At 41.2% G+C, this 17610-nt stretch overlaps 1 protein-coding gene across 4 annotated transcripts in view; it reads left to right on the plus strand.

Annotated features, from left to right (window-relative positions):
* Nucleotides 1-17610, plus strand: part of SLC4A10 (solute carrier family 4 member 10) — a 423280-nt gene that overhangs the window by 294043 nt on the left and 111627 nt on the right. For 3 of the 4 annotated variants that reach the window (XM_019522708.1, XM_019522705.1, XM_019522709.1), the window contains exon 7: nucleotides 16436-16527. In XM_019522708.1, coding sequence (XP_019378253.1) covers nucleotides 16436-16527 — 92 coding nt within the window. The remainder of the gene's footprint in view (nucleotides 1-16435; nucleotides 16528-17610) is intronic. The other variant, XM_019522707.1, reaches the window with a different exon arrangement.

A 17610-nucleotide genomic window follows, 5' to 3' on the forward strand; every position in this document is an offset into this window, starting at 1 on the left:
TATGTGGAAATAGAGTGCCCAAGCGAGGGACTAACAATAGAGGGATGGGGGTAAGGAGGGGAACGCAACTAGGTTACAGGCAATACAATGTTAGCCAACTAAGCCCGGGGGTGGGGGAAGGGGAGGGAGGGGGTTCGCGACACTGAGAGAGAAAGGAGATAGATACACACAAACCCGTTACATTTGATTTTAGCGAAAAAGTCTGAGATGCTGATGGGAACCCACCACAAGGGCAGGTTAGTGCAGCCATCGCACTCAGTTCCCATCAGTGCTGACACTTTTTCAATTCATGATGATGCACTCATTGAATATTTTTTGACTTCTTTTTTATTCCCATAGTTGAGCAGCGTCTTTCTTTCTCATTTCCAATGATTCCTGTATCATCACCAACCTTAAATGTCTGGCAGACATCACCAAACTTCCGTGTAGGTGAGAGACTTTGTCGTCTCCTCTCTAGGCCTGTCTCATATGATTAGTGTGGGCCTGCTCGCCATGAGGTGGAGATGGATCAGGAGGCCACATATCTTAGCTGCATATATGTTTTTGGAGGACCCCAGGACTCGTGATGAGAACACCCAGTTCCAGTCATGAATGTGTGTGTGGGGGGCTAATTAGCTTATAGATCCTTTGTGTGTGGGGGGGGGAGGGAGTATCTGGGAGTATGGAGCAGGGTGCGCTGTAGGGCCACCACAGCTTGAAATGTTGTTGACTGCTGGGGCCCAGCCCAATGAACTATATGAAAAGTCATGAGGCTTTGGCTTTGGAATAATGTCATGTGTAGTTTGTACTATATATAAGTAGTTAAGTATAAAAGTGCTGCTCAAAAGTGTGTTTAAGGAATACTGGTGCTGCAACTTGCAGCAGTTTGCAAAAAAAAAGAAGGTAAAATGCACCAATTATGAATTAACTAAATCTCTAGGTACCCACAGTAATTTGCCTATATGCCATTCTGCAGGTATGTTTATTTTGAAGTCAGTGGGTGCATCTACACATGAGACCCTATTAGGCTACAGTAAACTAATAAATGCAGCTATAGGTTAGTACTTGTCAACACAAGTACTGTCTTACAGTGGTGTAATTTGATGTACCACAATGCACGTGTAGACGCTAAAGGAGCTGGCTGCATGCAGGCTCATTGACAGGCAGCCCCCACACTGAAGCACTCTTGTGCTCCAGCCAGCCGCTCTGTAGGATACTGAGCTGGGTTGGAGTAGTCTGGGGCTGGCAGGCTGACCTTCCCAGCCCCCTGCCAGCTGGGACTGCTCTGTCCTGGCTCAACATGCTGTGGTTCTGGGTGTACATGTAAACCCTGTGCCCTGGAGTAATAAACTTCTGTGTAAATTGAGCCAGAGTTGATTCAGTCAAATTAATTTTGTGTGTAGATGTGCCCAGTGTTTTCAAATCTGCCCCTCATTTCCACATGCTCAGGGAGAGCAGGGTCTGACATGGAAGTGGGGTGAGAGGCTGCAGGGGGAAGAAGTTGGGAGGGCAAAGGGCAAGTGGCCACCTGACCCCCTCCCAGATGTATTTTCCCTGATGCAGCAGTGGGAGGGGAAAAAATCCAAGGCAAACCTCCAATAATTAGATTATATACCTGGAAAATTATAACAAATTTATACATTTCTGTTTTTTAATTTAATTATTGGGGGGGGTCATCTTATATCCACAGACATCTTATATTCGAGTAAATACAGTGATTCTAAGGATTTTAGCCAGTGCTTTATCATCACCTTTGTGGTTTTTGACCTATGCAGACTTTATGAGTCATCTGATTTAGAGTGCTATAGAATCTACATGTATCAAGGCAGGACTGCGGCCTGGCCTTCTATATGGACTTTTTAAACCAGTGACTCTTATCAAGGTTGCCACATGATACTAGCACTGTTAAGCGTTCAAACACCTATGCACGAATCATAAGATAACTCCAGAAAATTGAAATAAGAATCTATAGTGTCAAAAACATTCTGTCCTGTTATGGTCTCTGAGTTTGTAGCAGCAGCAGAATTGCTTTATTATTTTTCCAGTCAAAAAAATGAGTGAAAGCTAAGAGTTGGCATTTACCAAGGGATGCCTTGAGTCTAAACTGTTTTTTAACTCTTCCAAGCTTAATCTTTTCTCTAGAGAAGAAACTCAGACCTGAAGATAGAAAACTTGCATGTGACAGAATCAGGAAAAAAAATTTAAAGAGTGGGAAATAATCCCCACCTTAATTAAAGTCCCCACTTTGTATGAATACACAAGAAAAAAAGCTAGATGGCTATAGTTAGATACCATTTTTTCTTTCCTAAGATAATTTTATGTGCAAGCTAATGTAACTTTTGTGTGGTTTTAAATAAATATACCAAAGAATGTGAATATTAAAAAAGTTATTGCTACAATGCTCTGGCCCACCAATTTCAGACATGGGAGAGAAAAAACCTTCCCAAAGTCACTGCAGATTGTAGTTCATAAGCTCTACTTCAGTCAGTGACTTGGAGATTCTCAGGATTTCCCTAGCAAATAAAAAAAATGGGAAATAACACTGTTAAGTTTCTAAGGTATATTTGTTGGAAAAGCTGTGAGTGTTAAAGAAATGTCACAAGCCCAAATTTAGGAATCTTTCCTACCTGTGGGTGAAGTTCCTATAATAAATCCTCAAAGCATTTTGGCTAGGGATAGACATTACACATAAACTGGCTTAAGTGATCAGAAACTGGTTTAAACGTGTAATAGAACAGATGTTCAGTGCACATAAACCAGTTTGAAAATGGCTGAAATTGGCTTGAGATAAACCTGATCGAATGTAGTATCAAACTTACCTGATTTGGCTCAAATCAGTTTATGCAATGTCTGTCCCAGACCCCTTGGTGGTTTAAGATAAACCAGGCTTCCCCAGCATCCCAGCATGCTCTCTGGGCTGGGCAGGGCTCTCTGCTCCACAACAGAGTTGGCTCCACCCCTCTGCTCTGTCTCTGGAGTTCTTGCAGAGACTGCAGACACAGCAGGGTCTGCCTGGCTTCCTCCTGCTCCATGGGCAACTGGTGCCTTCTAAATCTGGGGGGGCACCTGATTGCTGAGCAGAAGGGGGGGGGGTCCCCTGGTGGCCAATCACTGAGCAGGGGGAGGAGGGAGGGAGTCCTTAAACCAGGAGATTGAAAACTTCCATATCATCAACAGATGCATAACACCCCCCCCTTGCCTCAAGAGTGCTAGCAGGGGGCTGGGACTGGCAACACTCCCACCCCTTGAGCAGCCAGTGGGGAAAAGCCTGGGACTATGCAGGCAGACCTCCCTAATCAAAGTGTCCTGACAGGGCCTGGCCATGTCCCCCCTCAGCTCAGCACTATACAAAGGAAGGGAGGGCTGCTTTAGCACTCCCTGGCTTCTAGTCTAAGCTACTTCAGGCATATGTCTGAATTTTCTCTGTCCAGAGAGAATGTCTGTTTGGTTACAAACTGGTTCAGCCTGGCCAGGTTAGACTAAGCTGCAAAGACAGAATCAATTCAGGCTCAGGATTTTTGAATGTCTGTCCCTAGCCTTTAACTTTGGCTAAATTTCCCATAAATATTTTGACAGCCTTATTTAGTCCTAAGTTCAAGAAGACATGCTAATTGAGAGCAACATTTAAACTAATGTGTACCATAAAGCATATGCTTAAACACTGCTCTGAAGAAAGGAACATAAGCTTACATTTTTTTGAACTGGAGACTTAGGATGCTCTGAGTATTATCTTCACAGGCACACACTCTAAGGTTTAGAAATCCTTGATCTTGTATAAGAAGTATAGACCATCATCTTCCTTGTGTTATTTATATTGAATTTAATATATTTTCAAACTAATAAAAATCTTTAGAAATAGTTATGCAAAAGTAAATTATTGTATCTAAGCTATAGGGAAACTGCTAAATGTGTTCATCAGGAGTCCAAAAGCAACCAGAGATATTTATTTATATATTTATATATATATTTATTTATATATTTATTTGGCATGAAATGTTTTTCCTCATCTTGACAGTTTCCCTGAAACTCAGATCTTTTGCAATTTAAAAACTGAATTTATATTAATACCATGGGTGCCTGTCTTTATCTCTTGGAATTATATGGCTATTTAGCTTTAGCATACCTCAGAAAATCTAGCATGCATCTTATGTTTGCTAAGCAGCCTAACTCCATTCTTATTATTTTTCCTGAAGGCTATGAAGAACCAGTGCAGCTGTGCCATGGCCAGTACCACAGCCCATGGGCTGTAATGGCAGCTGCTTCTCCTATGCTCCTGTGCTCCAAGAGGGGGGAGAGGGAGGTTGCATGGTTTTTGGCATATTAGTTTCTATATTCCCCTCTTATGGAATACTCTCAAACATTCTCCATATTCCCCTGGGTAGATCTGCTAGAAAGCACTGCTGATAAGGTAGGCAGAATCCCATTTATGGCCTCTCACCACCCTGAACAATTCCATTGCCTTAGAACCTTGCTTGTAGCCAGGAATTCATGGTTTCTTCTTTCCACCTATTGTCTCACAGTCCACCTGGTACAGTCTAAAATTATTTATGCTTCAGCTGATTGGCTCTAGCTAGACATTTCTCTTTAGCCCTTTGTTTTAAAACCAGGAGCAATGATGCAAGCTGCTTTTAACCTTGTAGTGATGTATCATAAACACATTTTTTCTGATCTATGAAACCTAAGTACAGCAAACTAAGGTTATGTAAAACTGAACCACAATTGACATAAGTACTTTATAGTAATTTCAGGTATATTCTGTGAAAAATATCTTTTCTCCTTGAGGATGACACCTTTGCAAAATGTGTTTGTGGTTTCACTTCAGACTTATCCCACAGTTATGCACTGTCGTGTTGTTATGTGTATGTTATATATATGAATGTAATGATGTTCATACAATTGCAAGGTATGGAAGTGTGCATCTGTCTCTTGCTCTCAAAACTGTATTAAGATAGAAATTCATTTCATTGTTAATTCTGGATATTGGATCAACACCTTAATACACAGAAGACTTGTCAATTCTGGGGCAGAGCAAATAGATCACCACAGAGCCCTGTGGTCTTGCTGACCTCCTTTTCAAATCAAGTAGAAATGGGGAAATCCTTCATTACTGTTCATCAAAAATGGATCCAGAGGTAGAAACAGAACAATGCCAGATGCTTTTGGCTGAACCATATCTTTGCCTCCTATTCTAATGAGGTATTAAAAATCAGGCTCACAGTTGCCCTAGAGTCACCAACTGATGTAAAAGTCTTAAATGTGATTTAATTGTGGCAAAACACCTGGGACCACTGTAAATGGTGTTGCTTACACTACTACTAGGCACTGGATGACCTGAGAGTTGGGAAAGGGAAAAATGGCTTAGAGCCATCATTTTCCCCAACCCAGTTACTTGATGTAGCTGAGGATACCATTCCCTTCTCTTTCCAGTGCTTGCACATGCTGGTTTGTCAGTATACCCAAATTCAAACATCCACTCATGATCCACAGTGATGGCATTACTGGAACATATTTGTGCATATGTTTCTTCTCTGTTTTTTCTTTGGTGTGTGAATCCATCAGACCTTGTAATTAATTTCCTTTGTATTATTAGTATTATCTTTTGTTTACAATGGCTTTTCTTCACATCCTCTTCAAGGGTAAGATGTCAGGGTGATGTGGATTTACCATGCATTCATAATGCTGCCATGCTGTGTTTAACTTTCACTTTTCATTAAGCATCAAAACTGTGAGAATTAAAAGCCTGATTTTGATGTTCCAATAAAAAGTGACAGTCAAATTTGGCATAACAACAGCAAAATATATTTTTTTAAAAAGGCCTACTTTGATATTGAATGCCCAGAAGGAGGATGGGAATGAATTTCAGATTAAATTGTGGTGCAAGCCAGGGGAACATTAAAAATATAAACCTTTGCCATTACCATGTTATCATTTGGAGATTGGGTTTGGAAGGAAACACAACACATATGTACATTGAAAATAATAGAGATGTTGCATTCCTAAAAGCCAGTTTCAACCAGAAGCAGAGAATATACAACATGTTTGTTATTAAATGAAGTCTAAAAATTATATTGTGGGTTTCTGCATTTTTGCACAGATTTCTGTAATACATGAGTGACTGGTACACATTAGTAGCATACATGTCATGGGGTATAGTTCTGAGAAAATTTAGATTAAAGCAAAATTCTATCAAAATGCAGAAACAAGTTTTCAGAATATTAAAAGTATTTCAAAAATACTTTTTTCTGGTCCTATTTTCTGACTAGTTGGACACTTGTAATCTCTAGACACCAGTATTTGTATGTAATGAAATCTAATCAGGGACTGTGCTGCTGTAGTTTACACAAACAATGGGCTGGAGGAATGAAGCTTAGCAGGACGAGTGATTAGTAGTAAGCTGTAGAATTGTAAGCTACAGTAACCCTCTAACACACACATTCTGTACTATCTTCTATTCCCTAGGTGGATCATTTATGCTCACTTAGGCCACATCCAGACAACCAGGGGCATGTGCTTACAGCAGCACAAATAGTAGCGGCACAAATTTGTGCTGCTACTTTGTGCCCAGTGGCAACACATAGGGGTTCACGGGGGTGCATGTGCACCCCCTCAGAGTGCCGGTGCACCCCCTGACTGGCTGCACTTGCCGCTTAGGCACTGGGTAGGGGGGGCAGGCATGAGGACTGGTGCCACCCCTGCAAGCACTGGCTGGGGAGTGGAGTGCAGTGGTGCTCCCAGAAGTGGGTGCACTTCCAGTAGTGGCCTTGCAATTGGCCACCTTGCAATCAGCTGCCTTGCAATTGGCCGTGATGGGACCCCTGCCTCCCCAGTTGGCAGGATCGGCTGTGGTTGCTGACTGGTTGCCAGGGGGGCATGTGCTACCCTGACTAAGGTGGCACCAGTTGCCCATGTTTGTGCCACAGCACACACTATTGCACATGTGCTTTGTGGAGGGACAAATTGTTCCACTTCAGAACAATGTGCCCAGCTCCTCCTGGTTCCTGGCCGGGCTCCATGTGCTGCAGGGAGATTGGCTGGAGCACAGGATGCCTCAGTACAGGGCTAACTAGCAGGCAGCCCCTGTACTGAGGCACCCTGTGTTCCAGCCAGCCAAGGAGTGGCATGTGGAGATGGGGGAGCAGGCAGCCCTGGGCTGGCTGCTCCCCTTTTGTGAGGTACACTGTGCCCCAGCCAGCCACTAACTCCACAGATTAACTGAATGAATGCTGTATTCTTGTCTTGTGTTCATTCCTTTCAAGCTAGCAATTTTACTCAAATCTTATTAATTATGCAGAGCTTATTCCTGATATGATTGAAATAAAGCTCAAGTAATTCTTAAACACTTTCATTTAATATTAAGTTTTTCTTTTTCCATAATGTTTCTTGTACCCATGACTAAATGTATAATCTACATATATGCAATTACCATTCATCTTTATATTTCTTTACTTTGCTCTGTCTTTGTTGTGTCTGTCTCTAACAGGCTCATCTCATCTCTGTACCTTCCTCATCTCCTATCCTTTGGGTTCTGTAAGCTCCTTGAAGGTCTCAGAGGTAGTATAAAAACCTATCCTGCTTGGAGTTCAGGTCAATTCAAATGTACATCTATGTTTTCATCTCATGTTCCTTCTAGTATGCAACTTTTCGGTCTAGAGACTAGTTAAATGTATAAAGCCTTTAGTATGAACAGTGATAATTTCATAAGAGAAACTTGCCTGATAATAGTAATTTAAAAAAAAAGAATATTAGACATTAGAAACTGTTTCCTTATAAAGAAACAATAATTATTTCTTAATAAATATATTTTCTTAAATAGATTCAGAAAGTGACAAAGCACAGTACTTTGGTTAGAGTTGCATGAGTTCATGTGGAATTGTATTTGAGGTCCAGGCCTAAGGTTACAAAAATCCATAATCTGGCTTTCTCTACGTCCTCTTAAAAAGCTGGGGGCAGGGTGGGGGGGAAGTATTTTAAGACAATATCAAATTCTCCTCTCAGTTATTCAGATATAGGAACCATGGCAGTTGATTCCTCATGATTTAAGACTTTGGACATCAAGACAGCTAGATGCAAAGACTATTGGGGCCCAGCAGTACTAAACCTAGAACCTGAATTTTGATTTATATTTGAACTTTACAATACTCTAAATGATGATTTACAGCAGTTTCACCTATGCTCACTAATCTCCTTAGATGTGAGTTTATGTTAAGTTGGAAAGTTGGTGACTAATAAGTTAGAGTTAAAAGCCTCATAAAACATGAAAACATTATTTAAAGGGAATGAATGCCATAGCCTGGTTATATATTTTTGTAAATTTATATGGTCTATTAAGCCCTTTATTTGTTTTGCTTAAATTACTGTTAGTTAAGTTCTCAGTGCTGTTTGTTTACTGTGATAGTTTTTTAATGCATTTAAAATTTTTTTTCCCTGGTTGGAATGTCCAGAGATTTCATGGATTTTGATTAAAAAAATACAATGTGAGATTGCCAGCTGAAGGTATCCTGGTTACAGTTTCTTTCACTGAAATGTCAAAGTGCCCTATATTCTGTGTTTTAAATGGTCTTGCTGAAATCCTTAAAAATCCTGGAAAAATAATTTACAATAAAAGAATGTAACCATGGAACGAATGCTTTATACACACTTACTGTATAATATATCCAGGATTTCATATTGCCATTAGATTTGTAAGGCTTCTAACTATGATTTTTCATTGTTGAAAGGTGAAATTCTAGTTCCCCTACACTAAGCACAAAAATGTGTTTGCCTGAGAGAGTTTCCTGAGATGCTGAAAGAGGGGAACACTGGAGTAATTCTCTTGGTCTTAAAGACAGAGCCTTGAAGAGTACCATAAACCCTGACCATAGCTATGGTTAATAGTGTAGAATTGTAGCATGCCCCTGAGTCTGCTGCCCACATTCCCACCATTCTCACTGGGCTGATCACAACATTGCTGACCAGGAGTGGATCCAGGACAGATGCAGCAATATAGTAATGCCCCCTTCATCACTTATGTCACTGTCTCTGGCTGAGCTCAGGACTCTGCAGCTGGAGCCCCCAGGATGGCAGGGAATGCTGGGGGCTGGGCAGGGAGCAGGCACAGGACAGGGAACCTACCCACTGCACCACTGTCCCTGTTTGACCTGGGTGCAGAGGGAGCCCAAGAGCTGCTACTGCCTCCCTCCATCTGCAAGCTGCGAATTCACAGGGTGCCAGGTTGGTGGAGGACAGTGGTGCCAGGAGGTGGATTTTCCCTTCCTGCATTTGCTCCCTGCTGTTCCACCACCATGATCCCTGCTGCCCAGGAACAGGTGCAAGAAAAGGACCTCACCCCCCAATGCTGCTCCTGCCCCAGTTGACACAGGCATGGGGACAGCCCAGAGCTGTTCCTGCCCTGCTTCAGCTGAAGGCTGTAGAGAGCAGCTATGTAGGGTACTAGGCTTGGCCTGGAACAGGGATGATGCAGGAGAACACCCACATTCTCCTTCCAATACCTGTTCCCTTCCATGTTCTCTTTCTAGTACCTTGTTTCTCCTTCCAGTACCTGTTCCCACTAGCATGGGACTCTCTGAGAGGGTGGTGAGTTGGAAGCAGATTCAGGAAGGAGGAACCCGCCCATTGCTGCTGCTGTCCCTGGCTGAGGCCTGTACCCTGAGCAGCTGCTTCTTGCAGCTACCTCTCTGCCCATCAGGTCCCATGGGGTGAAAAGAACAGCTCTGGGGCTCCCCCCAACACCTAAGTCAGTTGGAGATGGGAGCAGTTCTGCTCTTCTTTCCCCTGCTCTCCTCTCTGCCAGTGTCCCCCACTGGCCTGGGAGCTTTAACTGTGCGTCATCTCCATTCCCAGCCACGTACCTAGCTTGGACTACGGCAATTGACAGGCATTAAATTTGTAGTGAGAAATATGCTGTCTTAGTGCTGCAGAAAGTGAGCATATAGACTTTCAAGCAGTTTGACACTGAAGAAACAATGCAGTTCCACAGTGAAATGTTAGCTTTTTCTATGTAGCACCTGTATAATTATATGTAGTGCCACAGGATGTAACTTGGTCCTCCAGTATCCCAGGGTGCTTTTTCTCTTGGTCTTGACTCTGTGCTGAAGTGCATGTAGCATGCATTAGACCTGCTGGTACTGCTGTATCTAGAGCAGCAGGATGCACAAATGACAGGGATCCACTGTGGGAATTGAACAAGTGTGCTGTGGCTATGCAGTCATAGCACAAAATGGGGGAGTCCTTGATGGGTGTGATTCCCCAAGCAGCCAGCCAGTCAATGCTGTCCTCTGAGCTTGCCTGTTCTTGGGAAACTCCCTACACAGGGACCCATGCAAAGCATGCTGGGAACACTTCACAGTGGTCCTGTGGCTGTGGAACTTGGGAGATGCATGCTCTGTACAACACTCTGGATGACAATGTGCTTGAATGGATGAATGCACATTTCACACTATGTTTTTGTGGTGCTGCCCATTTCCTAGAAATTTTCAGTGCTTCAGTTGAACATTTGTCCATATCCGTAGACTTTGATTAAAGAGAACTCCAGGCCAAAAGGTAGCCATATACTGGCTTCCTATCTCATAGGAAATATTGCTGCATGAATAAACATAAAATTATTCAACACTTCTGTACATCATTTATATAAATCTTTCAGTCAATCATTTAGATCTTCTCTAGATTATGTAATAACATACCAGATTATAATCAAGATCTTTTTCCTTTTCAAATTCATCTTCTGAGGTGTAGAAAGCTTTCTGAAAGATACAGAGATATTTAAAAATCCTTTTTCACATTACCTTTCCTACCGCAATGAAAACTTGTATTTTTCCAGTTTATTTTCACATGCATGAAAATACCATACTCTGTTGGCATGTGAAAAATACAAAAGCCATTCATATAAATGATGGGTACATACGGGTGGTGACCTATGCTTTCTGTCACCTGCATTTCTATTCCCTAAGGAGTTACTGGACACAATAGTTAAAGCTAGTATTTTGATAAGTAAACACTGATGTTATGCTTGCTGCTTAGAAATTCTGAGACCTCATGGTGTGAAGCTTATGGGTCTGCTTTGTAGCAGTTATAACCGTTCTCAATAGGTGGTCTGTGCTCTGCCTGTGTGTTGTAGGGAAAGACTTTTTTTTCCTCCTACAGGGAACTTGTGCTTGTGTTTTGTGCAGGGACCTGAACTTTTCATAAGAAAGAACTGGATTTCAACTTTCAGGTTTTTGGGGAAAAAACATACAACTGTAGTTCCCAAATTAGGAAAAAAGAAGATTATCATCTCTTGCTTTTGTATGTGCAATATTGCTCCAGTACAGCAAGTGTGTATATTAATATGTGTAAGTGCACATATTTTTCCATTTGCCTAAAAAACCCCAAGGAATATTGAGAATATTGTGAAATGAATTTAATGTATTCTTCTCTTAATCTGAGGAAATTTTAGATTTTAAGGAATACGTATCTAAATTTCATCCTTTTTAAATCCCTTGTGACCTAAATGAAGTTGTAAGTGTTTCATGGTATAATGAAGGGTAAAATCTTGCCCACCTGTTTTGCAACACCTCTGTCTCCTGTATTGTATGTCCTTGCTAAGTGTGAAATTCATCTTTTGGGGGTAATGTAAGACTAGTGAATTTTGCACTACATGCTACTTCTGGCAGCCCTTTAAGGTGACAGTCATTCCTGTGCACACGTGCCCAATTCTACTTAAATAGCATATTGGTTCTTAACAAAAATTTAATATGAATTAAGTAGCACAAAGTCTTTATGTAGCACTAAAGAAATTCCTGAATGGTGCAGAATTGTATTTACATATTGTAATTTGAAAGAATGTTAATATTATCTTCTGAGAAGGTTCTAGTCCAAACCGATTCCAGTACATTCTGGTATTGGTAAGTTTTATATCAAAATAAGAATTTTGTACCTGAACATTTTGTACAATATTATACAATTAGACTTGTACAATACATAAAGCATTAACCAGGTGATGGAAAACATAGTAGCAAGAGTACATTTGAGCAAATATTTTTTTAAAGTTTATTTTGAGCCTGGCAAATTGAATGGCTGCTATAATAAATAGCTTGCACATTAATAATCACACATTTGCAACTAGTAGTGGGAGAAAAATTAGCAGTTTTACATGTTTTCTGAACTAGTTTAGAGATTAGAACTTTCTTAAATCATTGTTTTCATGGGTATATTTTCAAGTTACTGTTACACCAAGACTTTGAATACTAATTAAGCAAAGTCTACAATTGAAGGGATGGGCACAAATGCATCCCTCAGAGCATTCACTGATATACTTCCCAGTGCCACTCTGGGGTGATTAGTAGGATAAATTAATAGCTGAGACCTGGATAGTAACTGGAACTAATCTAATGATTTATTAATAACAACTACACAACTATGAAGCCACAATATCTATACTAACAAAGTACTAACAAGTAAGGCACTATATACAATATATATACGAATATATAACTGGAGGGTTCAGATTATACACACAGGTTAACACTACCACGTCTAGAGGATTTAAGGACTACAATAATGTCAAACAGAATAAACAGGAATATGAGGACAAGTACAACAGGTATGAAAATGGCAAGACTCACAGAAATACAGCTATGAATGGGTTCACCCACAATTCCCACACCCTGGGATTGCATATATGTACCCTAAGGCCTGGCAGCTGCTCAAAGTAGGCGGGTGACGCCTACGAGCCAACTGGCTTCAGTGCCCTATTAGGAGAACAGAGAAGATCTTCAGATGGTCCCACTGCTGGTCGCCTTGCAGCACACCTCCACCACTGCAATCACGCTACCGAAGGCCCACAGCCTGACTGGCCAGGTCAGATATGGCTCTTCACAGCTCCAAGCTCTCTCTCTCTCACTATCAACTCACAACCTCACTTATACTACACAGTTCACACTCCAAACTCACACTCGACACTCAGAAACCCACAACCTACATACAAGCCATCACACATCTGCTATTTATAGCCTCCTCAGAAAGTTCCAGAAAATGACCTCATACATACACATGCACAAGGTCACAGTTTCACACTTTCCAGCCTGTCACCCATGTGTACTCACACCACAGGTCAACAGTTCAGGGGCTTCAGTGACCTACATGCAACAAGCGGATCATACAGGGGTCAGCATATTCTCACATTACATCATGCTCATTCTGAAACACATGAATACATTAACATAAGCAAACAGCGTAACTGGACATTATCAACTCAGAACATGAGGCGGGTGCTACTGAAGTGTCACTCCAATTACAATAGTATTTGCTTTCTGAAATTGAACTAGCCAGGTGCCTATACACGTGCGCTGATTAGAATGTCGGAGCAGGCTCAATTAATTGAGTCTGTTGGAGCCTTCTATTTAGAACACTCCAGCATGTTGTAGCATCTCATGTATTCAGTATCCCATGTTTCAAAATGGCTGAAGGAGTGCTTTAACTCAAGCTCATCAAATGAGCTTTACTTACAGTGCCCCACAAACATTTTGAAGTGTGGGATGCTGAATACATGAGACACTGCAGCATTTTAATTAGAGCAGCTCTTGAGAGCCACTCTAATTAATGTGCCCCCACCACTCTCACCCCAGAGTACATGTAAAGGCACCCTCTTCTCATATGGAAATAGAATGAAATCTCTCAGAATTGTATCACTGGTTAGATAAATCTGTAAGAACTGCATACCTCTTCAATGTATGTCTCTAGGTGACTGGGGACCTAAAGATGCAGAAAAAGTGACTGCTCTAGAGATGGACATCTAAACTGCTTAGGACTCCTGAAAAACCTGTTGGGTGCTCATTTTCATGCTTAAGCACCTAACTACTTTTGAATATAAGGCCCTGAAGTATTCTCATCTGCCATCCTACAAGTTGATTTGTATTTCCTTATGGCAGCGTAGGTGCCCATCTCTTGAGCAGTCAATTTTTCTTCATCTTTAGGTCCCCAGATACCTAGAAAATCTGATCCTTAGTTCCCTAGTATTCTATTTCTTCTATTCCATGCTTTTACCTCAATATTTCTCACCTGTGCATGACATCTTATTTGTAGCTGGGATGCCAGGCTAACTTTCACTTTTCTCAGTGCACTCTTCCTTTTAGAAGCCTAGACTTTTTTTGTTTTTGCTTCATAGGTTCCCACCTTCTCCCTTTCTTTGAACTGGTTCTTAGAATCATAGAAGATTAGGGCTGGAAGGACCATCACCAACTAAATCATTCCAGCAAGGATTTTGTTAAGTCAGGCCTTAAAAATCTCCAAGGATGGAGATTCCACCACCTCTCTAGGTAACCTGTTCCAGTGCTTCATTACCTTCCTAGTGAGAGTTTTTCCTAATATCTAACCTAAACTTCTTTGCTGCAACTTGAGCCCATTGCTCCTTGTTCTGCCATCTGCCACCACCAAGAACAATCTAGCTCAGGGGTCAGCAACATTTTTGAGCAGTGTCAAAAACACCTGCAACTTTGACTTGTAAGATACTGGTGTGCCAAGGGCAGACAGTAGGGGGACAGCAGGGGAGCCATGAGGGGCCTAATTCTTGTGGTGACAGTGTAGCCCCAGCTCCTTCCCCGAGGTGCAAGTGCCAAGCAAAGAGCCTTCACATGCCATGCTTTGGCACATATGCTGGGGGTTGCCTACCCCTGGTCTAGCTCCATCCTCTTTGTAATAACCCTTCAGGTAGTTAAAGGCTGCTATGAAATCCCCACATAGTCTTACAATCTTCAGACTAAATAAATCCAGTTTCTTCAGCCTCTTCTCATAAGTCAGATATTCCAGCCCCCTAACCATTTTAGTTGCCCTCCATTGGACTGTCTCCAACTAGTCCACAGCTTTTTTGTAAAGGGGGGCCCAAAACTGGACAAAGTACTCCAGATGTGGCTTCTTCCTATACTAAACTGTCTGATATTTTTTCACTAAAGGTATTTAGATGTTTGTCCCTCCCTTCTTAGCCCTTGAACTTTTCAGGTTGAATTAAAACACTTTAAGTTTCCAATCAAACCAAAGGAATAAAGTGAGCTATTTTCATTCTTGGCTCTTTTCCTCTCCTCATCATCTAAAGAGTCCTTTTTGTCCCCATTAAGTTAAAATATGTTTAAAATGTATTTAAATGTATTAGATACTCCTTTCCATGCCAGTTTCTGTTATCAAATACTATGTTTTTTGCACTGTCAGTGGGAAAGCCCCATCAATCACAAGACAGTTGACTTAGTTCTGGCTTTTGTCCTGTTTCTGGCTATTTTGGATAAGGTAATAACAACCCTGTTTAAATTAATGCTACTGGATGTTGCCATTCACACATAATCAGGCTTCTATTGCAAGAATCTCAAAATGTTTCCTCCAGTATCATTATAATTTTGGGGTTTTTTTAAAGACATGTAAGCCAACCTTTAAGTAATATGGTAGGGTACAAAGTCTGGAAATACAGGACGCAGCTGCAGTTAATAAAAAACGTGATACTCTCACAAGAATAATTTCAGTAATTTATTTTTCCTGGTGATACACAGCTGTGCTACCTTTGGTTGTCATGCTAGCTAAAGCCCACTTGACACACATGAGTAAACTTAAGAGATCTATTTAATTTAGTGGAGCTACCCACATGGGTAAGCATTTGCAGGATGGGGGCCTGAAATTGGCAGTTCTTCAGATTACCTTGAAAATCTTTGTAGAAGTAGGATTGCATTCAAAAGTTTGTCTAACTCTGTCCCAACCATGCAGTTGGTTCAGTAAAAGATTTCACCCACAAAAATCCTTGCCTCTATTTCATGAAATATTTTTATTTTTAATGAAGTAACATTACTTGACAGAACATAAAACGCATGCACTTAGATTGACACTAGAATTAGCCTCACAGGTCACTGACAGACACGGACCCCTTCCCCACCCCCACAAATGGTGCTTTACTTTCAGCTCAGTGCATCCCGTGCCAAATATGGCACATGCCCAGAAGAAAAACGCATCAGTTTGACCTGGTTCACCCAGTGTCTGTATAGATCATGTGCTTCAGGGGAGCTTTTTGGCACTTTTATCTAATAGCCGATTGAATACGCTATTAGATAAAGGAACCAAAAAGCCCCCTTGAAACGCGATATATGCAGATACTGGGGAGCTGGGTCAAACTAATGTGGCTCCTTTTCTGGTAAAGCATTTACCCCTGCTGTCCCTACCCTGCCCCGCCCCCCCCAAATCTGTCAGAGGCCAAAATGTTTAAGAGTAGATTTTAAAGCTTCTTAAATATATTCTCCCATTCCCAGCTGCACTTGATGTGTGGTCTCTTTTCTGGGAATTTCTCTGTTATTACAAACCAGTCTTTAATTTTACTTCCTAATTTTACTTTACATTATATGCTCACATGTTTCATTCACATACAGTATGGTACTCTAATTTTTAATTTGTTTCATTGAACACCTTTTAAATAATGTGTGGTATTCTGTAATAACATTATCTTTTTTAGCAGGTCAGATTGTTTCCCCACAATCCGCTCCAGCCTGCATTGAAAATAAAAATGATGTGAGCAGAGAGAACAGCAGTGTTGATTTTAGCAAGGTAAGTTATTGACTGTGTAAAGAGAACTTTCTGCTTGACAAGCAGAAAATTTAATGTAAAGCACAGTTTGTATGAATCAGAGAAAGCTGTGAAGTGAAAATTTCACTCCAGTATTCAAAATTGTCAGTTAGGCCACAAAACACATGCTTCTACTTACAATAAAGTGGGTTTTTAAAAACATTTTGAACGAGACACTGTTAAAATCACATTTCAATCACATTTCAGACTTATTCACAGCAGAAATATGCAATTCAAATTCTAGGCTATTACTGATAATTTAAACCATAAATATGATAGATTCCTAGGTTCTGATAGATTTATAAATTTTGGTAAACAAAAGTTGTACTCTTTTCCTGGTGTAATATCTAGTCACAATTTTGTTAAATTACTAACTAATATAATTTTATTCAGGTGAGTTTGTGCATACTAAAATGCCCCATTTACTATAAAGAGTAACACTAAAAACAGGTTTGTCTAATTAGAAGTTTTAAAATACAGTGGTGAAACACACAAATACTTGGAGAGCATCTCACCACTTCACGTAATGATTTTGTCACAGAGTAACCCAGTTACACTGAAATTTGAAAGCCAGAAAAAGATGGGGTCACAGTTCTGGGACTTGACTTCGTAGATTTCAAAGTCAGACTCTGTTTTTTCATAGTTTCATAGTTTGTAGGGGCGGAAGGGACCTGAGCAGATCATCAAGTCTGACCAGGGGGCAGGAAAGAGTACTGGGGTCAAGTGACCCCGGTGAGGTGTCCATCCACCCTCCTCTTAAAGATCCCCAGGGTAGGAGCCAGCACCACTTCGCTTGGAAGTTGGTTCCAGTTCCTAGCCACCCTGACAATGAAGTAGCGCCTCCTGATATCTAGCCCGAATCTACTCTCTGCCAGCTTGTGACCGTTATTTCTTGTCACTTCTGGTAGTGCTCGGGGGAACAGGGACTCTCCCAATGCCTGCTGGAACCCTCTGACTAGTTTGTAACAGGCCACTAGATCCCCCCTCAGCCTTCTCTTGTGGAGGCTGAACAGGTTCAGGTCTTGTAGACTCTCCTCGTAGGGCCTGCCCTGCTGACTCCTGATC

The sequence above is a fragment of the Gavialis gangeticus genome, unplaced genomic scaffold (genome assembly GCF_001723915.1).
Source record: "Gavialis gangeticus isolate Ggan-Ray unplaced genomic scaffold, GavGan_comp1, whole genome shotgun sequence".
In the NCBI taxonomy this organism is placed as follows: Eukaryota; Metazoa; Chordata; order Crocodylia; family Gavialidae; genus Gavialis; species Gavialis gangeticus.